This window comes from Hemicordylus capensis, chromosome 3, assembly GCF_027244095.1.
Source record: "Hemicordylus capensis ecotype Gifberg chromosome 3, rHemCap1.1.pri, whole genome shotgun sequence".
Taxonomy (NCBI): domain Eukaryota; kingdom Metazoa; phylum Chordata; class Lepidosauria; order Squamata; family Cordylidae; genus Hemicordylus; species Hemicordylus capensis.
In genome coordinates, this window is record NC_069659.1 from 9,159,238 (window position 1) to 9,185,731 (window position 26,494).

The 26,494-nt window shown below is 46.7% G+C and overlaps 1 protein-coding gene across 2 annotated transcripts in view; it reads left to right on the forward strand.

The window, feature by feature from the left end:
- The first annotated feature begins 7,050 nt into the window (after positions 1 to 7,050).
- ACER3 (alkaline ceramidase 3) overlaps positions 7,051 to 26,494 on the forward strand; it is a 77,995-nt gene continuing 58,551 nt past the window's right edge. Inside the window, exon 1 of one of the 2 annotated variants that reach the window (XM_053307538.1) lies at positions 7,051 to 7,607. In XM_053307538.1, coding sequence (XP_053163513.1) covers positions 7,505 to 7,607 — 103 coding nt within the window. In that variant the 5' untranslated portion in view covers positions 7,051 to 7,504. The remainder of the gene's footprint in view (positions 7,608 to 26,494) is intronic. The other variant, XM_053307539.1, reaches the window with a different exon arrangement.

A 26,494-nucleotide genomic window follows, 5' to 3' on the forward strand; every position in this document is an offset into this window, starting at 1 on the left:
TGGGGAAGTCAGTAATTCTGCCTCCCCATACAGTCCTGATCAGGAATGGGCCCCCCTCTCATTGATTTTTATCATATAAAAGATAATTCCAAGTTCAAGGGCAACTATTATTGATGCATTTAGGATTATGAGGTCATTTGCACAATCAAAAACTGTGTTCTACCCGGGTTTGGGAGCTGTGTGTGCTCCCAGTTTTCGGTTGTGTGGAAATAAGGTAGGAGGAGAAACTACACTGCTTTTCTTACTACCTTGCTTCCACACAATCACTTTTGCCCAGGTTTTCCTCCTACCTTACTTCCACACAACCGAAAATTGGGAGCACACACAGTTCTCAAACCCGGTTAGAAAATAGTTTTTGTGTTGGAGGAGATAGAGTTCCAGTGCATCGACCTTTTGCACCGCCTATCCTAATGAACACTAGGGGCACTGGGAGCAGAGGCAGCTAATGAGGGTCTCCTTACCTGCCCATGCTTTACCTCTTCTCTATGACCCCTGCCTTGACTCCTCAGGCATTTCCTGTGATGAGTGAGAATCCCTTCCTTTCCTCTTGGAGAGCAGATGGAAACTTCTCTTTCTCTCCCTAAAGGTTAAGTGTGCCGTCAAGTCCAGGCCCACAGAGCCCTGTGGTTTTCTTTGGTAGAATACAGGAGGGGTTTACCATTGCCTCTTCCTGCACAGTATGAGATGATGCCTTTCAGCATCTTCCTATATCCCTGCTGCCCAATATAAGTGTTTCCCATAGTGGGGATTCGAATCAGCAACCTTCTGCTTGTTGGTCAAGCATTTCCCTGCTGCGCCACTTAAGGTGTGTTTCTCCCTACCTGTTCATTATGTAGCCTATAAATAGGATTGGGTCTTTCCTATCCAAAGTGTTCTTCACCAATACATCTACTTAGTATTTTGATTCTACAAGAATCTGCATGTGTCTTCTCTAAATAGCTGCAACAACTAAACTCTGCATTCTAATCTGGGTAGCTTCTTTAGTGTTCTGCTAATTAATCACAAAACCCATCACGGGTAAATTACACCCTCCAACATTTTGATTGTGTGAATGACCTCAATATCTACCTTGGCCCTTAAATGGTTTTTAAAGGAGAATAGACAAATTCATAGAGGAGATCCATCCATAGTTATTACTAGTCATGGTAGCTATATGGAGGTTCCATGTTCAGAGGCAGTGTACTTCCACAAACCAGTTGATGGGGAGCAATAGTAGGATGGGGCTGTTGTCTTCATGCTCTATGAGCTTCTCAGAGGCATTTAGCTGGCCACTGTGGGAGGCAGGAGGCTGCAGTACAGCAGACCTTTGGTCTGATCCAGAGGGGTTCTTATTCACTTCTATAGCTATAGCATGGAACCCCAAAGGAACAACAGCAGGAGAGAGAGAGGACATGCCTTCAACTCTTGCATGTGGGCTTCCCAAAGGCATCTGGTGGGCCGCTGTGGGAAACAGGACGCTGGACTAGACAGGCTTTGGGCCTGAACTTGTGTTGAGGCCTAAACATGTTGCCTACTCCCTGTGGCATCATCACCTCCCTTCCGAGTATTAAACCGGCTCCTATCTGCCCACCCCGAAACTACTGTGCCAGGGCCTCCTTCTCTGGAGGTTTTCAGACAGAGGCTAGAGAGCCATCTGTCGGGGATGGGAGGAGAACTTGTCTTGTGGTAAAGTAAAGTGTGCTGTCGAGTCGGTGTCGACTACTGGAGACCACAGAGCCCTGTGGTTGTCTTTGATAGAATACAGGAGGGTTTCACCATTGACATCTCCCACCGTGCAATATGAGATGATGCCTTTCAGCCTCTTCCTATATTGCTGCTGCCCAATATAGGTGCTTCCCATAGTCTGAGAAACATACCAGCGGGGATTTGAACCGGCAACCTCTGGCTTGCTAGTCAAGTTATTTCCCGCTGCGCCATTAGGTGGCTTGGTCTTGTGGTAGCAAACAAGCATGAATTGTCCCCTTTGCTAAGCAGGGTCCACCCTGGATTGCATTTGAAAGGGAGACTACATGTGAGACCTCTATAAGGTATTTCCCTTATGGTATGGGGCCACTCTGGGAAGAGAACCTGCCTATTTGCGTGCAGAAGGTTCCAAGTTCCCTCCCTGGCATTTCCAAGATCGGGCTGAGAGAGACTCCTTCCTGCAACCTTGGAGAAGTTGGTGCCAGTCTGTGTAGACAATACTGAGTTAGATGAACCAATGGTATGACTCGGTATAAGGCAGCTTCCTATGTTCCTATGCTGTATAACGGTAGTTTCCTGCACTGGGCAAGAGGCTGGACACTAGAATGCTTCCAAGGTCCTCCATCTCTAACATTTCTGACATTCTATGATTCTAGGAAACTGTGCCATCACATGCCAAGCCATTGCTCAGGATGCACAGTGCCTGTGGGGTGTGGTCCCCTGTGCAGGCAGCCAAGTTGAGGGCAGCCATAGTCTTCATCTGATCGCACAGCATGCGCCTGCTCAGCAGGGGCGTAGCAAGGTTGGAGTGGGTCCAGATATGAGATTTTTAAATGCCACCCCCCACACTGCTTTCCTCTCCTTCTCCTGGCCCAATGTCTCTGCTAACTATCCCCAATAGTTACAAGGTATAAATAACAGCAAAACCAACTAATACAAGGATTTAAGTCTGATATTTCAAAATAAGTATGCACCCCCCCTGCCTCCCACCTTTTTTTAATGCGAAAAGCATCTTTTATCTTTAGAGACAAGAAGGTCGGTGCCACTGTTTTTGCATCCAAAGCATCACAGCCACTAGCTGCTTTTGACTGATTACTTAGTAAGGAAAAACACCCCGCCCATGCCCAAAGGCATTGTTTTCCTTCATGAGTACTTGCACATAACCCTGGCACGGAGAGCAGGTTCCAGAGCCTGAGCCTTGGGGGATCTGACTGAAATGAAGGCAAACCGCATAATCACCAGTCACCCATTCTATTTAAATCCCATCCTTATTTATCACCAGAAAACCTCAAGGTGACTAACACAAGAAATACAGAGTGCAATGAGTCAAAACATGCTGATGGAACCCCCTGCCTGCCACCCTCTCCCAGCAAAGATAGGCTGCTATCTGCTCTCTCGCTCTCTCTCTCTCTCTCTCTCATGCACTTTCAGGTAGGTTGCAGGAGAGAACAGGGCCTTGAATCTTGTGCCTGCACAAGCATAATTCATGACAAGGTTCAAAGGCTTATTCTTGAACTTGAGCATTTTAAAGATTGCAATCCAATGACTTACCAGACAGAGCCGTTGTGCACCTCCCAGAGCTGTTTGGATGGGGCAGTATATAAATCTAATAAATAAATAATAAATAATAAATAAATAACCAGGGAGTAAGGCCTGTCAGACTCAGTGGGGCTTCTTTCTGAAACCTCCATGGAGGACTTCTGCAACCCATTTTAGGCACATTCACTTGGAAGTCAATCCCACTTTAATCAGTGGGACTACTTCAAAGTTAGCAGGCACAGAATTGTATCCTAAAGTTGCAGTTCTTTCATGCTTAATTAGGAATTAGCCCCACTGAACCGAGTTAGGCTTTCTTCCATGTACATATACAAAGACTCACTCAAGTTGCATATTGTGGGGGACGCGGAGGGGGAAGCAATGAAAGTGGTTTTGGGTGGGGGTTTTAATGGTATCTCATAAGAACTAGAGTTTTTGGCACATTGCTCATGGAGGTGGTTAACCTATGTCTGGACTGTACCTCTTCACACTGCAAGTGGGGGCACACATTATTGCCCCCTTATAAAAACCCTTGCATATAGAAATCTAGTGGGGGTTTTTCATATATGTGAGAAAGCTAGTGAGAAGGCTAGGTTAGGGCCTTCTTCCTGCATGCTCGTTTTCTATGTTCAGGGACTTATTTTGTAGGGAAGAGCATTACATAGGAACAAAGAACATAGGAAGCTGCTATATACTGAGTCAGACAATTGGTCAATCTAGCTCAGTATGGTCTTCACAGACTGGCAGCAGCTTCTCTAGGGTTGCAGGCAGGAATCTCTCTGAGCCCTATCTTGGAAAAGCCAGGGAGGGAACTTTAAACCTTCTGCTCTTCCCAGAGCTGCTCCATCCCGAGGGGAATATCTGACAGTGCTCACACTTCTAGTCTCCCTTTCATATGCAACCAGGGCAGACCCTGCTTAGCTAAGGGGACAAGTCAAGCATGCCACCACAAGACCAGTTCTCCTCTCCCTATGTCAACTCTTCTTGGCAGTCTAACATGGACAGACCACCTTTTTAAGAGCTAAACCACAGATACTGTGCCAGCGTGGTGTAGTGGTTAGAGTGCTGGACTAGGACCGGGGAGACCCAAGTTCAAATCCCCATTCAGCCATAATACTAGCTGGATGACTCTGGGCCAGTCACTTCTCTCTCAGCCTAACCTACTTCACAGGGTTGTTGTGAGGAGAAACTAAGTATGTAGTACACCACTCTCGGCTCCTTGGAGGAAGAGCAGGATATAAAATGTAAATAATAATAATAATACTGCTGAGGAATAATCATGTATTGTCTGGAATAGTGTTTGTGTGTGGGCGGGGGGTGGGGACTAGGGACGCTGCATTAGCTCTGGGTGTAGTTCTGGGTGTGAGCAGAATCATCAGCCAGTGTTGATCTTTTTCTTGGAAAGTTCTCATTTGCAACTGTGGATGAGGCCTGTTCAAAACACCTGTTATTTTCTTGAGCCTTTGATTTGCATCTCTGTTGTTTTTGCTTTGCCTATCACTTATTTATACAGTTATGCTGAAACCATTCCATTGCCATTTATTTATTCACTGTTGTTGGGTTTCCTTGCTTATTAATGTAGTTGTTTCATATGAGTTGTGCTTGAATAGTCCACATTTGGTGGCTTAGAAATAGTGAGATTAGCTATGGAATGACTTGGGATTGTTACTGAAACTAAGTGGTACTACTAGCTGTGGTCACAAAGATATCCCTGTGCCCAGACCACCAGGCAACATAGGAACATAGGAAGCTGCCATATACTGAGTCATACCATTGGGCCATCTAGCTTAGTATACAGAGACTGGCAGCAGCTTCTCCAAAGTTACAGGCAAGGGTCTCTATCAATCCTACCTTGGAGATGCCAGAGATGGAACATGAAACTTGCTCAAATGTAGTCTCCCTTTCAAATGCAAACCAGGGTGGACCCTGCTTAGCAAAGGGGCCAATTCATGCTTGTGGCCAAAAGACCAGCTCTCCTCCAATTGTTCTAAATGGTTCTAAATTGTGCAGAATGACTGAAGCTATTCTGGGAGGTTTTGTTTCGGGAACATAATGCAACATGATTGATTGTACAGTTCAACCTGTTCACAATATCAAACTATTCTCTCTGTGTGTGTGTCAGGGATTGCCCCGGACCACCGGAGTCAGACTCAGAGGTGTCCAATCAGGAGGTAATCAGGGAACCAGATGGTGATGGGGGCCTCAGCAGTATGCCTGTACAGGATCAGGAGCGGGGCTAGGACCAATGAACTAGAGGTCTCACACACGCCACTGAAGCCCCAGCTAGTGCGGAGACCACCGAACCAGGGAGCAGGGACCCATCTGAAGCCCTTCTTGAGGCCTTGGAGCAGGGGCGGACCCACCATTCTGCAAATGGGTTCAAAGAACCTGGGCCGCGCCCCTCAAGGGCTGATACAGGGGGTGGGGTTTTGCCTGGAAACGGCATGGCCCCCTTTTCCGAGCATGTTTGCAGCGCAGCCGGGATTGGCTCTCCTTGCTTTAAAAGGCAGGGAAATGTGTTCCAGGCAAGGCTGGGAAGCCGGCACTGGGCTAAGTGGCTCTAGCCCAGAGGCTCTCACTGCTGGAGCAGTTCTAGCTGTTCTTGTCTCCAGCCCCGCTTGCTTCCGAACCCAGTCACAGAGAGAGACCTTCAAACCTCAGCTCATACTCATTGCCGCCTCCTGCAGCCTTGCTCCTGTCTCCACCCACTCCCAGGCTCCAGACCCTGCTTCCACCCAGTTATATCTGCCTTCACCAGTAGTCCTGCTTGAACCTCCACTCTGCCCTGAGACCTACCCTGGCAGCCTCAATATTGTGACCTCATCAGCATGCACGCACACCATCCCAAGGAAACTGTGGGTGAGTTCTCCTGGCTGTGCAGAGGCTTTGCCAACACGCCAGGACACTAACACTAAAGTGTTGTGATAGAGGGTGAAATTTTTTCTCTGTCCACCCTTTCTACTCCATGCATAATTGTATACACCTCTATCAAATAGCTAAAAGCATCAAGGGGAATTACAAAAACTTTAAATACATCAGATGCAGGAAACCTGCCAGGGAGCTGGTTGGACCATTAGACAATGAGGGAGTGAAAGGGATTATTAAGGAGGATATGGAGTTTGCAGAGAAGCTCAATGAGTTCTTTGCGTCCGTCTTCACGGCAGAGGATACTGAGCATATACCTGTTCCTGAACCAGGCTTTTCAAGGATGGAGGCTAAAGAACAGAGGCAGATACATCAGATCGGACAAGAGATGTTGTCCCAACTGTCTGGAAAAACTGAAAACAAGCAGATTGTCAGGGCCGGATGGCATCCATCCAAGAGTCCTCAAAGAACTCAAATGTGAAATTGCCGACCTCCTTGCTAAAATATATAACTTATCCCTGAAATCGGGCTCTGTACCGGAGGACTGGAAAGTAGCCAAATTTGTAATACCGATTTTCAAAAAGGGATCCAGGAGCGATCTGGGAAATTACAGGCCTGTTAGTTTAACGTCCATTCCAGGTTAATTGATGGAAAGCATCCTCGAGGATAAAATTGTAAAGCACACAGAAGCACAGGCCCTGCTGGGAGAGAACCAGCATGGCTTCTGCAAAGGTAAATCTTGGGGGGTGGGGGGGGTGTTGTAAATGTATTTTGTATGTGGTGGTGTTTTTTTTAAAAAAGTGGGCCCAAAAGGGTTGGTAACCTGTGGGCCTCCCGATGTCGCTGAACTACAGCTCCCATCATCCCAATAAATTGGGGCTGGGGGCGGGGGAGATGGGAGTTGTAGTCCATCCACATCTGGAGCCCCACAGCCCCGCTCTGAGTTTCGTTTTCATAGGGCCTTCTTTGGCGTGTGAGTTGTCAGTCAGCCCCCTGGGGCTTTCCTGGGGAAGGAGAAGAAGCGGGATAAAACATTTGTGAAGAGAAGAGAGCACCGTGCGTGTCCCTTGACTCTCCCCGCATAATCGCGGCCTCCTCGTCCTCACGCAGCCCAGCTTCCCCGGCGGCCACTCGGATTCCCGCCTCAGCGTCGGCGGGCGAGGCGGGGCGGAGAGGTTCGTGTAGTAGGCCGCAGGCGGTCGCCATGGCAACCCCGAGGCAGGGCCTGTGAGGCCTTGGCGGGGCCGGGCCTCACTCCGCGGCCCCGCCTCCAGCCGGTAGGAGGGCGGGACTAGCTCGGCCCAAGGTGGCGGCGGCGGGCAGTACTGGCTGGTGGCAGCTCCGTTTCTTCCGAGTCAAGCGCCCTCCGGTCCCGCGATCGGACCTAGGCAGCCGAAGGCTTGCAGTAGCGCCGCTCACCATGGCTCCCGCCGGCGACAGGCCAGGTTACTGGGGTCCACCGACATCCACCCTCGATTGGTGCGAGGACAATTATGTCGTCTCTTATTACATCGCCGAGTTCTGTAAGTGACGCGTCTTGGCATGGGGCGGGGGGAGCGCTGCTCCGGCTGGGGGGAGTGGGGCTGCTGGGGGTGGGGGAGCAGCGCGTTCAGACGTGCGCGTGTCCTTCCTTGCTGCAATTGTGGCGGCGGGGGGGGTCCTGAGTGGCGGCTGCTGTTCCTCCTCCTCTCCCCTCCTCTCGGCTTCATCCGACGCTCCAGGCAGGGATTGTCTTGACCCGTGGCGAGTAGGGCCCGTGAAGGGTAGCCCTCCCCTCCCCCGCTCCTTGGGGTGCAGCAGAATGGGGGTGTTTTTGTGGGGTATGCTTGGGTGTTCCCAGAGGAAGGTGGGAAAGGAGTGTTAGGAAAGAACTCATAGGAGCATAGGAAGCTGCCATATACTGAGTCAGACCATTGGTCCATCTAGCTCAGTATTGTCTTCACAGACGGGCAGCAGGAATCTCTCTCAGCCCTATCTTGGAGATGCCAGGGAGGGAACCTGGAACCTCGATGCACTTCCCAGAGTGGCGGCTCCATCCCTTAAGGAAAATATCTTACAACTGTGCTCACACTTCTCGTCTCCCTTTCATATGCAACCAGGGTGGACCCTGCTTAGCTAAGGGGACAAATCATGCTTGCGACCACAAGATATTGCCCCTCCCAGTGTCACCCTTTTTGCAGGGGAGGGAGGGACCCCAAGGGTGCTGCTCCAGTCTTGCAGGGGGGCATTTGAAGGGTGACTTCTCGTCCCCAGGGTGATGACCTCTCATTAAGGGTGATCCTCTCATCCAGTATTCTCTCTAACAGGGTTTCCCAGATGTTATTGACTACAACTCCCATAATGCCCAAGCAGAAGCCATTGCAGCAGGGGATTCTGGAAGTTGTAGTCAACAACATCTGGGAATCCCTGTTAGAGGGAACACCGCTCTCATCCCAAGCCATTTGCTAAGTGGGACACGCCAAGTGTATGTGCATCTTTGCCCTGCTCTTCTTTCAAGGAGTTCAGGGTGGCCTGCGTAGTCCTGCTGCTCTCCTGTTTTATCTTCACAACAGCCCTGTGAGGTCTGGATGGGAGGTAACAACTGGCTCAAGGTCACCCACCCACTGAGCTTGGTGGCTAAATTGGGATTTGAACCTGGGTCTCCTCAATCCTAGGCCAATAATAATGTGTCGTGCTGCCTTCCACTAAAGCACCCATCCTATTCCCCATCTAACTCAATATAGAGGGGACTTATCTCTTCGTAAGCCCCCTACTAAGTCCACTCACCACAGAGGGTGTGAGGAGTGTGATGGATGCCTTAGTGGGCAATATATGGGACTTGCAGAGGTATTTGAGGGGTAGAATGTGATGCCCTCCTGGGAAATACTGGAGTGCTGCTTGGACATGGTTCTGGAGGGATGTTTCATAGGAACATAGTACAGTGGTCCCTCTACTTACGAAATTAATCCGTTCCAAATGCACATTTGTAAGTCGAAAAGTTCGTAAGTCGAAAAGCGGTTTCCCATAGGAATGCATTGGGAACGGATTAATGCGTTCCGGAGCCTAGAAAAAAGACCCAGACCCCCAGTAAGGCTTGCAAACTGCACAGGAACATTTCTTTTCAAGAATAAAAAGGCAGTAAACAGGCAGGCAAGTCAAGGAAACCGCATGTAAAATTCGTAAGTCGAGGAAACCCCATCTAAAAATTTGTAAGTCGAAAAAACCGCATCTAAAACCGGATCTAAAACTGCCGTTTGTAACTCGAAAAATACTTATGTCGAGTAGTTCGTAAGTCGAGGGGCCACTGTAATATGCTTTATATCAAGTCAGACCATTGGTCCTTGATAGATGGATCCATAAAGGACTGGTCCATGGTGGACCGTCCATCTAGTCGGAGGGCTGTGGGCCACCTCCAGCCTCAAAGGCAGGATGCCTCTGAGTACCAGTTGCAGGGGAGTAATGGCAGGAGACACACCCTCAACTCCTGTCTGTGGCTTCCAGCGGCATCTAGTGGGCCACTGTGCGAAACAGGATGCTGGACTAGATGGGCCTTGGGCCTGATCCAGCAGGGCTGTTCTTATGTTCTTATCTAACTCAGCATTGTCTACACTGCCTGGCAGTGGCTTTCCAAAGTTTCAGGCGGGAGTCTCTTCCAGGCTTGCCCAGAGATGTTTGAACTTGGGATCTTCTGCATGCCACCCTATAGAATATTGACACACACACACCCCACCCCTGCAGAGATGAGACAGGAAGCAGGAGAGAAATATTTTGGAAGGGATGTTGTCTGCGATCTTCTCTGCCCCCCCCCCCCAGTGTTGGTGGGGGCCACTTCATAGTTCATATCTGGAGAGGGGAATGTTTTAAAAGGGAGATCCATAGCAGTACATAGGCAGCAAGATGCCACGTAGCTCAAGGGAGGATAGAAAGTAGAGTATCATCTATGGTGGACCCCTGCCCAATTTCCTGTGGCCCACTTCGTGTCTGCTGGTTGCTGAAACTCTTTCAAAGAATCTTGGATTAGCTGGACTTTGGTCTGATCTTGCCAAGCATTTCTTAGGCTGCAGTCCTCAGCATTCATGTTAAGGAGTGAAAACCACTGAACTCAGGGTTCTGCTTCTGAGTAGATATAGAATTTTAACAAGTTGGAGAATCCACTTTGGAGGTTTTCTAGTCCACCCCCCTGCTCTGTGCAGGAAACTGCTATAGTATACCTGACAGATGCCCATCCAGCCTTGATCCAAAACCCCCCAGCAAACAGCGCTTAGGAAATTCCTCCTATTGTCTAGCCTGAACCTGCTTCCTTGAAATTACAATTCAATTATTTTAGTCCTGCCCTCAGGAGCAATAGAGAATAAGTCTGCTCTCTTCCTGCATGGCAGCCCTGCAGTTATGTTAAGAGAGCAGTTATATCTCCTTTTAGTCTTCTCTTCTGCAGCCTTATCATACCCACTTTCTGTAATCTTTGCCCATAGTACTTGAATTTCAGACTACTTTGTTGCTCTCTTCTGATTCCATCCCAGTTTATCGATGTCCTTAAGATGTTCTGGCCTAAATTTGACACAATGTTCCAAGTGAATTCTGACGGGTACAGAACAGACTGGAGGTATCCCTTCACAAATAGTAGGGTTTGCTGACATAATTACAATTGCGTGGTTAGCTCTTGGACAAGAGTATGTGCTTACGTTCAGTTAATGCATCTTAGTTGTGCCTTAGCTGTTAAACAGATCGTTAGCGTGCCTTCTTGCTTTGTAAATTTAGAAGTGGTAGAGCAGCTTTGACTAGTGCACCAGCTGCTTCCCTTTTCTTGAGAAGGCAGATCTGGGCTGGCCACTGCTGCCTATGCCTTAGTCATGCCACAGCTGGGTTACTGCAATGCACTCTACGTGGAGCTGCCCTTGAAGAATATTTGGAAATGTCAGTTTCCAATGCAGCCACTAACGTTCTTTCTGGAACCACTCACTTGGAGCATATTACAGCCATTTTAAAAGAGCTGCACTGGCTGCCAGTTTGTTTCTGCATCCAATTCAGGGTGCTGGTTATTACCTTTAAAGCCCTGAACAGTTTAGGCCCTAGATATCTGAAGGATGTCCTGCTCCCACAGGTTTCTGTCCATCCGACAGGGTCACTGGAGGGGGCTTTGTTCTGCGTGCAGACATTGAGGGGGGCTTGTTTATCTTGCATGCGGGACAGGGCCTTCTTTGTTGCTGCCCCCAGGCTCTGAACTGCTGTCCTGGTGGATGCCCATTCTCTGACTTATGTGGCAGCTTTTAAATGTAACTAAAGACTTTGCTATTTATTCAAGCTTTTACCCCTTAGGGGTTGCCCGTCTTTCTGTTCCCCTCCTGCTGCTCTTGTTTGTTTGTATGTATGTTTGTTTGTTTGTTTGTTTGTTTGTTTGTTTTAATGGCTGCAGCTTTTTGATATTAAGGTTTTTGTTTTTTATGTGACTTTTATGGAGTTCTATTGTATATTAACTTTTGTAAACTGCCTTGGGATGAAATACCTGCTTTGCATGCAGAAGGTCCCAAGTTCAATCTCTGGCATCTCCAGGTTAGGCTGGGAATCACTTCTGCTTGAAACCTTGGAGAGCTGCTGCCAGTCAGTGCAGGCAGTAGTGAACTAGATGGACCAGTGTTTTGACTCTGTAAGGCAGCACCCTATGTTCCAATGGTGGCACCGATGAACTATGAGACTCCAGGGCGGCGGGAGGTGGGGGTGGAACAAAAACCACACACACACACACACACACACACACGGACAGACTGAGTTCAGTTGGTCAGAGTTATTCTTGAAGGATACCACCCCATTCATGATGGAAATAAGAGGAAATGCTCAGATACGGAGTCATGCCTAGTGGTCAAACCCAGAAAAAGCATGAGACAAATGATCTAGTAGAATCCACATGTGTATATATAGGGATGTGCCATGCTTGCCTCAGGTGGAACTTAGGAAGCTGCCATATAATAGAGGCAATTACCTGCTAACTGAGCAAAGAGGCACCTTTTAAAAGTGGCGATTCTCTTTATATTAAGCAGGGGGAGAGCAACTGGCCCTATCCATCCCCAGAACAGCATCCCTCCAGTGGCTGTTGCTGGTGTCTATGTTTATTTTTTAGATTTTGAGCCCTTTGGGGTCAGGGAGCCATTTTATTTATTTATATCTATGTAAACTGCTTTGGGATCTTTTTTTGAAAAAATAAAGATTTATATATAAAGATTTGTCATATTCATATATACTGAGTCAGACCATTGATCCATCTAACTCAGTACTGTCTACACAGACTGGCAGCAGCTTCTCCAAGATTGCAGGCAAGAGTTTCTCTCAGCCCTGTCTTGGAGATGCCCTGGAATCTTCTGCATGCAGATGCTTTTCTCAGAGCAGCCCCATCCCCGAAGGGGAAGATCTTACAGTGCTCACATGTAGTCTCCCATTCAAATGCAAACCCATGTGGACCCTGCTTTGCAGTGGGGACAATTCATGCTTGCTACCACAAGACCTCGAGTGCACTTGCTTGAAATATTGTGTAATAGATGAGTCAACTGCTTGTTGGTCACAACAAGCAGTGGTACATTCTCATTGCTTGTATTAGGGAGCATGTGTCAGGGAAGTCTCCATTAGCCATCCCTAAGGATTTGTGTCTATGTGTATGGTGGGGAGGGAGAGAGAGAGAAAATTTCCAGGTACATCTGGCCAGCCTCTGTTGTAAACCAAGTGCTGTATTTGAAAGGAAAAAAAACTCCATATAATGACCTAATTTTTGCCAGCTTCACGTCCAGCCCAGATTTTCCTGATGCTGACTTAGTTCAGATGCCATGGTAACCAGTTGTGAAACTGTAGTTTGGCAATTAGAAACATCCCACAGACTTGTATGCTTGCTCTTCACCTCTTGTATGTGGATTCCCATATTCCATTCCTGGTTTTCTGCAAGTCCTAGTTTGTCTCAATTGGGCAGGAATTGCATCTAGACCATGACAAGAAACATCACAAGCTCACAGGGCACACCTGGTTTGTGGACTGGCTGCCCTGACATCGACATTGAGTTCACTGAGTTTATGAAAAGAAACAAGACTTAAGCTGTTTTAGAGAAACCGAGATCAGGAAGATCAACTATATGGGCAGAGCAGGACAAGTTTATCAATTTGCTCTTTAAGCCTCTGGTGTTCTGGGATTGGATAGGGGAAAGGAGATGTGCAGTTGGAGGCAGGTTCTGGCATTATGAGTGCAGCAGAGTGGGCAGTTGGCATTTCCCCCCTGCCCCTCCTAAATGCCCTGCTTTGAGGTAGAAAGCGTACCATTCAGCATTGTGGGTTGCTCTAGAAATGTGTCATGTGCTGATTTTACAATTAAGTTCATGTATAATGAAATGTTAATTGCATAATAGCTGTAGATGCTTACTCTTAATTACTGTGGTGTGCTTGTTGATAATCTAGAATGTGAAATGCTGTGTTTGGACACTTCTACAGGATGTTTCTATAGGGGACAAAATGTGGGTACTCTCCAACTGACAAACAGAGCTCCATAACAGACTACATTAAGGAAGTCCCCAACTTGCAAACACCACCTTGCACATACAAACAAGCCATCCTTCTTGGGAACTATGTGTCTTCTGAATTATGAGCATCTGACTTACGAATGAGCTTACGAACACCACAATGGAAAGTTGGGCACTTCCCATTTATCAGATGGAAAGGATTGGGGTGGAAGAGTGCCAGTCCATGGGAAGAACCTGTCAGTTGTACTTGGGATTGGTTCTTGCTGCTTCTGAGCCTCCTCCAGCCCGGTGTGAAGTGGGAGGCTGACCTCTCCCTTGAGTCCTCTGTGCATGCCAAGGATTGGGAGAGGGCGGGTCTGTCTTGTTCCAAATCCTACCCCCTATGGAAGGAGGAAGGAAGAGACCCTTCCAGTTCTGTGTGAGGTATAGAGGGGAGGGGAAAGGAAGGCGAGAAGGTCTCCTATCCTGCTCATTTACAAATAAAGTTGCCCTGAAGGTGACCTGTGTTCAGAGATGTATTCGAGTTGGCAGTATGTAAGACGTTAATGCCCAGAAGTGGACTGGCCTGCTCCCTTTCTTCATCAGGTTCTGTTTACAGTACATCATGGCAGGATTATATTAATGAACTACTGTATATAGAAGTTGGTTTCAACATTCGATTGCAGTCTAATGTGACCAAAAAACACAGTTGAAATGGCCCTACACCCTGATACTGATGCCACCAGAGGCAGGGAGTGCCCAACTTTCAAATTGAGTCCCCTGCCTGTAGACCCTTTCTGTTATGTTCTCTGACCTCCAGTAGACCCTTAAGGCAGCTTCCTATATCCTTATGCTAAATGGATGAGCAACAGGTGTGATGGTGTGTGGCCCAGGGCACCCCCTTACTTTCTCCCCTGTAAGTGAGCAGCTGCCACTTACTCCTGTGGAGGAAAAGGAGAGCACTGCACTTTGGGGTGGGATGTACTGTTTGCTACTCCCTTGTGCATTTTAAGATTTCTGTTATGTTCTCTGACCTCCAGTAGACCCTTAAGGCAGCTTCCTATATCCTTATGCTAAATGGATGAGCAACAGGCTTGTGGTGCTGGGGGACTTCAATCTTCATTTTGGGACCAATTTGTCTGGGGCGGCTCAGGAGTTCATAATGGCCATGACGACTATGGGCCTATCCCAGGTGGTATCAGGACTGACACATATTGCTGGTCACACGCTTGATCTGGTCTTTCACTCTTAACAGGGTGGTGTTCCATGGGTGGGGACTCCTGTGATTTCCCCATTGTCATGGACGGACCACCATCTGGTTAAGGTTGGATTCACGACCTTGTCCCACCTCTGCAGGTGCGGAGAGCCCATTTGGATGGTCTGCCCGAGAAGGTTACTGGATCTGATAGGATTCCAAGAAGCCTCGGAGGGATTTAGTGTAGGCGCTGCTGTTGATCCTGTCGACACTCTGGTGGAGAATTGGAATACTCAACTCACCAGGGCAGTGGACAAGATTGCTTCTAAGCATCCTCTCTGACCTGCTTCGAAACTGGACCCTTGGTATATGGAAGAACTATGGGGGCTGAAGTGGAGAGGTAGAAGACTAGAGCACAAGTGGAGGAAGACTCGACTCAAATCCGACAGATCATTACATAGAGAGCATTTGAAGATCTATGCTCAGGTGATATGTGCAGCAAAGAAACGATTCTTTTCCTCCTGTATCACCTCGGCAAGTTCACATCTGGCGGAGTTGTTCAGGGTTGTGAAGGGGCTAATGTGTGCCCCTCCCCCCTTGAATCAGTACTTAGAACCAACAATTACTTGCTTTGACGTTTTTAATGAGTTTTTGTTGACAAAATCTCTCATATTCAGTCCAACTTGGATTCAAACTCCACAATTGTAACAGTCTGATGCCAAGGTGTCCAGCAGCTCCTCTTATGTGATGACCCTGAATCAGTTTCAGTTTGTGACTCCTGAGGATGTGGACAAGTTGCTTGGAATGGTGTGGCCTACCACCTGCCCTCTTGATCCTTGTCTGACATGGCTTATACTATCTGGCAGAGAGGCTGCTGTAGAGGGCCTGGTAGAGATTATAAATGCTTCTCTGAGGGAGGGCAGGATGCCTCGTCTTAAGGAGGCAATCCTGCCGCTTCTGAAGAAGCCTGCCTTGGATCCCTCAGAGTTAAATAATTAAAGGTCTGTCTCTAACCTTCCATGGTTGGGCAAGGTGATTGAGAAGGTGGTGGCCTCCCAGCTCCAGGCGGTCTTGGAGGAAACTGATTATCTAGACCCATTTCAAACTGGCTTTCGGGCAGGCTATGGGATGGAAACTGCCTTGGTCGGCCTGATGGATGATCTCCAATTGGGAATTGACAGAGGGAGTGTGACTCTGTTGGTCCTTTTGGATCTCTTGGCGGCTTTCGATACTGTTGATCATAGTATCCTTCTGGAACGTCTGAGGGTGTTGGGGGTGGAAGGCACTGCTTTGAAGTGGTTCTGCTCCTACCTCACGGGCAGATTCCAGATGGTGTCTCTTGGAGACTGTTCTTCAAAATCTGAACTTTTGTATAGTGTCCCTCAGGGCTCCGTATTGTCTCTGATGTTGTTTAACATCTACATGAAACCGCTGGGAGAGATCATCACGGGATTTGGTGCAGGATGTTATCAGTATGCTGATGACCTCCAAATCTATTTCTCCGTGTCAACATCATCAGGAGAAGGCATAAACTCCCTAAATGCCTGCCTGGAGTCGGTGATGGGCTGGATGAGTGATAATAAGCTGAGGCTGAATCCAGATAAGATGGAGGTACTTATTGTGCGGGGTCGGAACTTGGGAGACTATTTTGATCTGTCGGTTCTGGATAGGGTCACGCTCCCCCGGAAGCAACAAGTACACAGTCTGGGGGTGCTTCTGGATCCAAACCTCTCTCTGGTGTCCCAGGCTGAGGCAGTGGCCAGAGGTGCTTTTTATCAGCTTTGGCTGATACGCCAGCTGCATCTGTTTCTTGAGATGAATGACCTCAAAACAGTGGTACATCTGTTGGTAACCTCTAGGCTGGATTATTGCAGTGCTCTCTATGTGGGGCTGCCTTTGTGCGTAGTCCAGAAACTGCAGTTGGTTCAGAACGTGGCAGCCAGGTTGGTCTCTGGGTCATCTAGGAGAGACCACATTCCTTCTGTCTTGAACGAATTGCACTGGCTGCCAATACATTTCCGGGCAAAATACAAGGTGCCTGTCATTACCTATAAAGCCCTAAACATCTTAGGCCCTGGGTATTTCTGAGAACGTCGTCTTCACCATGAGCCCTACCGCCTGCTAAGATAATCCGGAAGGGTTCACCTGCGGCTGCCATCAACTCATCTGGTGGCTGCTCGGGAACGGACCTTCTCCGTTGCAGCCCCTGGACTTTGGAATGCACTCCCTGTTGAAATAAGAGCCTCCCCATCTCTGGCAACTTGTAAAAAGGCACTGAGAACACATATATTCACCGAGGATTTTAATTCGATTTATAGTTTTAAATAATTTTAATACTGGGGTTTAAATGTTTTTAATCTTTTAAATGATTTTAATTGTTAATTGATTTAATATTTTAAATGATCTTAATTGTAAACCGCCCAGAGATACATGTTATGGGTGGTATAGAAATATTTTAAATAAATACATAAAAATAAATAAATAATAATACAGGTGAAACTCGGAAAATTAGAATATCGTGCAAAAGTCCATTAATTTCAATAATGCAAATTAAAAGGTGAAACTGATATATGAGACAGACGCATCACATGCAAAGTGAGATAAGTGAGGCCTTAATTTGTTATAATTGTGGTGATCATGGCGTACAGCTCATGAAAACCCCAAATCCACAATCCCAGAAAATTAGAATATTACATGGAACCAAGAAGACAAGGATTGAAGAATAGAACAATATCGGACCTCTGAAAAGTATAAGCATATTCAGTACTTGGTTTGGGCCCCTTTTGCAGCAATTACTGCCTCAGTGCGGTGTGGCATGGATGCTATCAGCCTGTGGCACTGATGAGGTATTATGGAAGACCAGGATGCTTCATTAGCGGCCTTCAGCAATTCTGCATTGTTTGGTCTCATGTCTCTCATCCTTCTCTTGGCAATGCCCCATAGATTCTCTATGGGGTCAGGTCAGGCGAGTTTGCTGGCCAATCAAGCACAGTACACTGTATACTTTTCAGAGGTCCGATATTGTTCTATTCTTCAATCCTTGTCTTCTTGGTTCTATGTAATATTCTAATTTTCTGAGATTGTGGATTTGGGGTTTTCATGAGCTGTATGCCATGATCATCACAATTATAACAAATTAAGGCTTGACTTATCTCGCTTTGCATGTAATGCGTCTGTGGCCACCAGCCGACCGGCGGGTGGAGGAAGGGGAGAGAAAGGTGGCAGCGGGCGGGGGGGAGAAAGGCGGCGGGGGGCAGAGGGCGGGGGGAGAGAAAGGTAGCGGCGGGTGGGGGGAGAGAAAGGTGGCGGCGGGCAGAGGGCAGGGGCAGAGAAAGGCGGCGGCGGTGGTGGGGCCCTTCTTGGCCACCCGCCACGGCTCTGTGTGGGGGGAGGAATGGGAGGGGAGGAGGGCTGGAGAACGCAGGTTGGACGGAAGGGGAAGAGAGGAGAGACCGGGGCAGGAGGAAGAGGAAGGGGAAAACAGCCGGCCTCAAAGCACAGCACAGACGCTCTGTGCGGGGTTGGCTAGTTAGTGATTAATTATGCTAAAACTAAGATACTCACTTTTACGAAGCACCTAAAACTTCATAATTGGTTTCTGAATGGGTAGCATAATCCACATCTTCTTCAGTATATAACTCACAATGGCCAAAAGCCTGCATTAGCCATCCGGTCCTTTTTCTGTTCTGCAGGTGCACACTTTGTTCCCACCACGATTAAATTATTTTTAGCTAAATCCCAAGCTCAGCAACATTATGGGGCCCAGCTTGGTCCATATAGTAATTCAGCAGCATTAGTGTCAGTTCAAACAAAAAATTTTGAGGAATACTTTTCAGTTTCCTCATAGTGTATCCAGCATAGTTCTCTGTTTGGAAGTGGGTGTTTCTAAAATTGAATTTAAGGTATGGTTAAGTATTTTTGACTGTTGGTTAAAGTTAAATTTCTGTCCCTTGGGCTTAGCTCCCCTAGTATTATTAGACAATTTTAACTCCTCCTGGAAAAGAGCAGTTTGCCAGAAGCTAAACTTATACGAATTTAACCTGGAAGTTTTACTAAGTCTGGGGTGTGCCCAAGCCAAAATAGTCCTTAGACGATGTGTCTTAGATATAGAGGGGCAAATTGAACAATCTTTGATTCCCAAGGGAGTTTTCCTTTGAAGCCAACATATTAGTTCTATCCCTGCTAGATACTTAACACAAATTACAGTTCCTAAATATCACAGGATGCTTATTTTAGCTGGTTTTAATGCGTTGCCCTAAGCAGTTTTGAAAGGGAAGTTTAGAATAATCCCATATGCTCATCAATTTTGCCCTTGTGCAACAGGTGCCATCAAAACCATATCTCAAGTTGTATTATATTGCAAGTTGTATGGGGATTATCATCAGCATGACATACTTCCTCTTTTAATCAGTTTCCCGGGCCACACGGATTTATTTTATGTAAAGTTTTTACTCCCTCACCAGAAGGGTGAGATTTCCTTAGAAGTTGCCAAGTTTTATCTGATTGTTAGTAAAACTTGTCATCAGATAGTAGTTTCCTTTATAACCTGTACAGGTCACACGTAGGGGCTTACATTTATTTTGTATAGTAATGCTAGATTCTGTTAGGTTTTGCACTGATTAATGTAATTTTTTTCTTTTCTCGTTCAACCTGTAAGGTGGTGTTTTCTGGTCTCTGTCTGTATCAGTAAAGATTGAATTGGATTGGATACCTGCCAGTCATCTGAAGAGAGCTCTAGTTTATGGAAGCTTGTGCCACGATAAATTTAATCAGCCTCCAAGGTGTCACAAGACTCCTGTTTTTACTGTGATGGACTACTATGGCCATCTCTCTGGAATTTATTTTGTTTTAATGTCACAGGCCACTCCAGGCATCCTGTTTGGGTGACCAATGTGAAGTAGAAGCAATTGTAGGTTGTTTTTTAAAGTATCACTGTCTCAATGTGGGTACTTACTACAAGAAATAAAACAGGTCAGCATTTTGCAGCCACGGTGTCTGGTCACCAGCGGTGTTCCCTCTAACAGGGATTCCCAGATGTTGTTGACTACAACTCCTAGAATCCCCAGCTGCAGTGGCTTTTGCTTGGGGATTATGAGAGTTGTAGTCAACAACATTTGGGAATCCCTGTTAGAGGGAACACTGGTCACCAGTGTCACCCAAAGTGGTCACTCTTGGATTGTCTCTGTGTTGGTCTTGCTTAGTCCTGGGCCTTCAGAATTTGTGGTTAGGAACATAGGAAACATAGGAAACTGCCATATACTGGGTCAGACCATTGGTCTATCTAGCTCAGTATTGTCTTCACAGATTGGCAGCGGCTTCTCCAAGGTTGCAGGCAGGAATCTCTCTCAGCACTATCTTGGAGAAGCCAGGGAGGGAACTTGAAACCTTCTGCTCTTCCCAGAGCGGCTTCATCCCCTGAGGGGAATATCTTGCAGTGCTCACACATCAAGTCTCCCATTCATATGCAACCAGGGCAGATGCTGCTTAGCTGTGGGGACAAGTCATGCTTGCTACCACAAGACCAGCTCTCCTCAAATAAACTCATGATGCATTCCTACAATATGGATAGTACTGTATTTTTCGGCAGAAAAGCCGAGGTGCATACATGTTTGAAAGTTAATTTTTGCTGCCTGCGGAATGGAGGGGCAATGGAAGGAGGCGTGGCGGCAGCACAGCAGGGCCCTCCGACCACTGAGAGGCTCCACGCGGCCGAGAGGGAGCACAGAGGAGGAGCAGCATCAACAGAGCAGCTGGGCCTTCCTGGCCCCGGGTTTGCTCCCCCCCCCCCCCGCTTTTCCATCTCCCATGGCTGCGTTGGCCATTTGCGCTCCGCATGCAGGCGTTTCAGCTCCTTGCTCTCTTCCCTGAAGGGGTTTGCTTGGGTGAGGGTGGCCAGGTTGGGCCCACAGCATGGCAAGGCCGGGCCATACGTGCACTCTTGGGGCATGCCTTTATGGCGTGCTTTTAGAAGCTGCACCTCAGACGAGGTGGTTGCAAATGGCCATGTTTACTTGATGTTCCATTTAGCTGCAGCATTCACGGCGACCCGCTGTTTCTGCTGCTTTAAAAAACAAATCAGCCTTTTTTCTCTAGTGTGTTTCTGCCTAAAAATATGGTATATTTCTCTCCTCACATCCCCATTAACCTGTGTATGTGTGTACTTTTGCTAATGCAATGGCTTTTGGCTACTGCCATTGCTACCATTATTATATTGCATCAGGGTGTTGTTAATGTATAATATTAGGTCTGCAGCACAACAGTTGTTTCTCTACTGAGGGATAATTTTCCAACGATCATCCCATGGAGAGATCATGTGGGAGAAGGCTGTGGGAAGTTGGCTTGCCAAGCACTTCAGACTCTGCTTATTTTTAACACTTGCTTGAATGCACAGTGGTGGGAAGGAGCTGCAGCAGCAAATCAAGCTTGCTGGGAAGTGTTTCTACAAACTAGCTTAGGGATGCATTTTTATGGGCTGGATCTAAATGCAGGATCAGGGCATTTCCTGTGTTGGTTTGGTCTATCATTTCCCCACCTTCCTTTGGGAAGCCTGATTTGCCTTGTATGTTCAATACTATGCAAATTCATCTTTCTTTCTGCCCAACTCTTGGGGCAGAAACCCATCTCACAAACCCATCTCACAAATTCATCTCATGTTCTGCCCAGTGTGAACTTGGCCAGAAAATTTAGGATCCACAAAAAGAAGTACCTATTCACACAGTGCAGTTCATCGCCACAGGATGAGGTGATGCCCACTAGCTTGGTTGGCTTTAAAAGAAGCTTGGACAGATTCATGGAGGACAGGTCCATCCGTGGCTACTAGTCTGTTGGCTATAGGCCAGCTCCAGCCTCGGAGGCAAGATGCCTCTAAATACCAGGGGAGCAACAGCAGGAGAGAAGGCATGCCCTCACCTCTTGCCTGTAGGCTTCCCAGAGGCATCTGGTGGGCCACTGAGTGAAACAGGGTGCTGGACTAGATAAGCCTTGGGCCTGATCCAGCAGGGCTGTTCTTATGAACTGCACACACCATCCAGTCTGCTCTTATTCTAAATCCATGATGACCCAAGTGACATTGCTAATTATATCAGTGGCTTTTTTTCTTTCTCCCCACTATGGAGATGTCTGTGGGATGAGGGAAATAAGTAGCTGCCTTCTGAGGGCAATGAGAGCAACACCATTCTCTAGTAGCAGGGATGGGAGAAGCTAGCATCTCTGGAGGATTGAGGCAGGCAGTAAAAGTGTGTGTGTGTGTGTGTGTGTGTGTGTGTGTGTGTGTGTGTGTGTGTGTGTGTAAGAAGGGGAAACTTTGATGTGTTTGAACAACTATCTCCCCAAAAGGAGAATCAATTGGAATAATTTTGACCCTGAAAAAACAAAGTAAGAACATTAGATATTGCAGACCGTCTTGTTTTTACTCCAGGGTACAGAAAGAAAGGAAAAGAAGGGTTGAATACAACAGCTATTGCTTATAACTTGATATAAGGCAGCTTCCTAAGTTCATTTGTAGTTCCTAGTATAAGTTTTTAGATTCAAACAAGGAGATAATCGATTCATTTTCCCTTATGCCTTTGGGGATAGAGAGCACCAGAAGAGCCTTGCTGGATGAGGTCCATCTAGCTGGACATCCCGTTTCCAACAGCAGCCAAATGTTTTTGGAAGGGTTACAAACTGGGCTTGAAAGTAATGGCCTTATCCTATTGTGTGTACACACACACACACCCCTCTGATAGGTTAGAGCAGGGGTTCCCTTTGGCCTTGGCAGCTGGGGATATGGGAGTTATGTCCCAGCAACATCTGGGCACCCAAGGTGGGGAACACTGGTTAAGAGGTATGCTGCCTTTGAACATGGCTCCATATTTATTTTCAAGCATATCTCATCTTCTTGATGAAGTCTCTAAAATGGCTTGCAGCAAAGATGGCACAATGTGGTTATCAAAATCAATAAACCTTCAGCATTAAAATTAAACACATCCACCTTCTGCTTCTGTGCTTATTTAAACATGTTACAAATACTCCAATCTAGTGGGGCCTGCCTGCTGACAGAACCATTGATGTGTGATCTGAAAAAGAGCTTGGAGATGGCTGCTTGAATTGTAATCTGCTGCATCTCCCACTGGAAAATGGGCTGTAAAAGCTCTCCATCCAGTGACCTGAGACTCGGAAGTCTCAAATATATATTTTCTAAATGAGCTAATTTACCTATCGTGGCTAATAGCTTTTAATAGACCTCCATGAGTTCTCCCTTTAAAGTCATCTAAGTTAGTGGTCATCAGGAGGTAGTTGAATGTCCAGTTAGTTAATATATTAGATGGCTTTACATGTCATACTGAGCCAGATGTTCAGCAGAGCTGCTGTGACTTCCCCTGTGCATGCCTGACTTCTGGTGTCCAGATGGATATGCCAGCATTGGACATGTTGTCCAACCCACCAGTCGTGGGATATTCTTGCCCACATTTTTTATATCCCACTCTTCCTTCAAGGAGCCCAGAGCGGTGTACTACATATGTAAGTTTCTCCTCACAACAACCCTGTGAAGTAAGTTAGGCTGAGAGAGAAGTGGCTGGCCCAGAATATCATGGCTGAATGGGGATTTGAAACCGGGTCTCCCCGGTCCTAGTCCAGCACTCTAACCACTACACCACGCTGGCTCTTATGGTCTCTACTTATGGTCTGGAACCCAACATCTGCCCCTCACTTCAGATCTTAGTTGCAGATGTCAGGTTGTGAACCATAAGTAGGCTAGAATATGCCGACAGTGGACGTGTCATCCAAACTGGCTAATCTCGGCATATTCTTCCCGACACCAAAAGTCAGGCATGCATTTTCTCAGGGCTTCAAGTTCAGTGTAACATGTGAAGTATTCCATTGTATACTTTTTGCTGGCTGCTTCCAACTTACCTCCGATCAATTTCTTTGATTAAAGCTGAGTTCTAGTGGTGTATATGTGAGGGAGAATAATTCATTATCAACACACTGCAGAGTTTTATAGACCTTTATTGAGTTCTTCTCACCACTGCTTGGTTTTCTTCCCTGCCCTCCTAAAGTTAGGGCCCCAGATTCTTTTGTTCTTTACTTGTGCTGAATATACATATTTGTTCAGTACTCCTTGAGAAGGTGTGCTTGGGGCTAACAAGGATAGCCAGCCTCCACTTGTTGCTTGAGTGGCTGTTGGTATGTGGAGTATTCCTTCTTGGTTTCTCTGTTGAACCCATCTCTGTTCAACCCAAGACACATACCTGTATTAAGCCTAAACAAAAAACTAAACAACAATGACGTGAGCAGGACTCTTCTTTCCAAAGATCCAAAACACTAAGTTGGCCCCAGCCCTCAGTCCCCGGCCCCTTTGGCGGCTGCCTGCAGGTGACCTGAGCCAGTGGCTGCGCCTCCAGCTAGCCCTGGTCCCTTTTTAAAACCAAAACCCAGACCCCACCTCTCACTGGGCTTCTGGAGCCTAGCAGCTAGAAGAGCTTCAGCTCGTCAGGGCAATCAGCTAGCACAGGAGCAGCAGACAGTGATAATTCTGCTACTCAAGGCCAGAGGGAGGGAGGGTCAGCTCTGCGAACCTCCCAGCTCAAGCAAGCAATGGGAACTTCTGCTGGTAAAAGAGCAGACTGCAGCCTTCCAGCAAGCTATCTCCTCACTCACTCATACATACATAATGTCATGAAAGCTGATGGGTAACTTTTGGCTGAAGCTTAATCTGTGTCCTGTGGGTTTGGCCCCTCTAGTCCTGGCTGATAACTACAGACTGGGATGGGAGATGGCACTTGGGGAGAAACCTTTGTCCTATGGACTGTCCCCAGAGTACCTGTTGTCCTTAGGCCTAGCCCAAGCTAAGAGGGTCTTTGCGCAGAGAATAGAGGATGTGGAATGCCAAAATGATCTCAGTAGGATCTCTGATTTCAACCAAGAGTATTATGCAAGTATCAGCCATTCCCCAGTGAAATATATATCAGCACTTACAGTATTTTTCTGGAGAAACGTCGCATTGGTGTAAACGCCTCACTGCTTAATTTTTATTTTTATTTTGAAAAGCAGCAGAAACACCGCATCGCTGTAAACGCTGCAGCTAAACAGACACTGATTTATCGCAGGTGACACTGATAGCTTGCAAGTGCTGCCTAAACACTGGTTAGCACCTGCTGATTCATTCTTAAAGGTGCCTCTCGCCGCCTCCTAGTGCTAGCCAGCGTGGTGTAGTGGTTAGAGTGCTGGACTAGGACCGGGGAGACCCGAGTTCAAATCCCCATTCAGCCATGAGACTTGCTGGGTGACTCTGGGCCAGTCGCTTCTCTCTCAGCCTAACTTACTTCACAGGGTTGTTGTGAGGAAAAACTTAAGTATGTAGTACACTGCTCTGGGCTCCTTGGAGGAAGAGCGGGATATAAATGTGAAAATAATAAAAAATAATAATAGTGCTGCCATCACTTGCCACTAGGCTTATGTATAGTTTTGAAAGGATTCTGCGGGAGAAGAGGAAAACCACACACAAGTGCTGCATCAGCATAAGTGAAGCAAGTTTAAAAAACAAACAAACTTTCAAACACATATGTGCTGCGGTGTTTCTATAGAAAAATATGGTACTTTTTCTAAGTATTCTTCAGAGCCAGGCATGTTGACGTGCTCCCCTCAGCAGCACCTTTTGGCATTATAATAAAATGCCTCAAGCAAATAGGACCTGTCTGTGTGATGAAGAAATGCCCAAGACAATACAGTGGGTTCCTTCAATCTGTTCTTTTTATAAAGACTTGCGTGCCAAGCTGATTACACCATTGTGCTTGTTGAACAGGACAGGTAGGGATGAATCTTACTACACTTGATTTCTCCTCTCTGATAATTGAGCCATCTGACAAGTAGCTAATTGTTGTTTGGCAGCCATTAAAACTAGGCAACAAAGGTCCTCTGATAAGATTTAATTCAATCCTGCATACAAGAGGTATTATTATTTTTTAACCTGACTTCTTGCATTCATTGTATTGTATTGTACAGTGCTACCAGAGGCTGTTCTGGGTTTTGGTTTTTGTGTATCTGATTATTGTTATTATTTATTTATTCATTTTCTGTGCCGCCCTTCCAAAAATGGCTTAAGGCAGTTTACACAGAGAAATAATAATATATTATTATTTATTCAATTTCTATACCGCCCTTCCAAAAATGGCTCAGGGCAGTTTACACAGAGAAATAATAATATATTATTATTTATTCAATTTCTATACCGCCCTTCCAAAAATGGCTCAGGGTGGTTTACACAGAGAAATAATACATAAATAAGATGGATCCCTGTCCCCAAAGGGCTCACAATCTAAAAGAAACATAAGTAGACACTAGCAGCAGTCAGTGGTTTGTTTCTTCTTCTTCATCCAGTTCATTGCACTGCTGAAGGAGGAGATCTCAGTTAGGAGCTGTTAGGAAACTGGTAGAAAATAAAGTAGCAAGTATAATGCTATTTTATATATCTAGGAAACCTTTCAGTTTGGCATAACCGTTTTAGCCATCATATATCATAAAAGTACACAAAAGGGTTAAGTGTGTGAAATTTTAAGTATGGTAGATCATATAGTGAAGCATCTTCTTCACAAAATTCTTCACAAAAGGGCAAAAGACAAGCAATTGGGGTTTTATGAGAAAAGAGACTGAGGCGAAGACAACTGGGTTTGCAGATGAGAGTGATCAGATAAAATGTTATCTGAACATAGTTTGGCTCATCCAGTGAAACTGATCAAAAGGAGGTACAGGTGGCCCTCGTTATTCGCGGGAGTTCCGTTCTC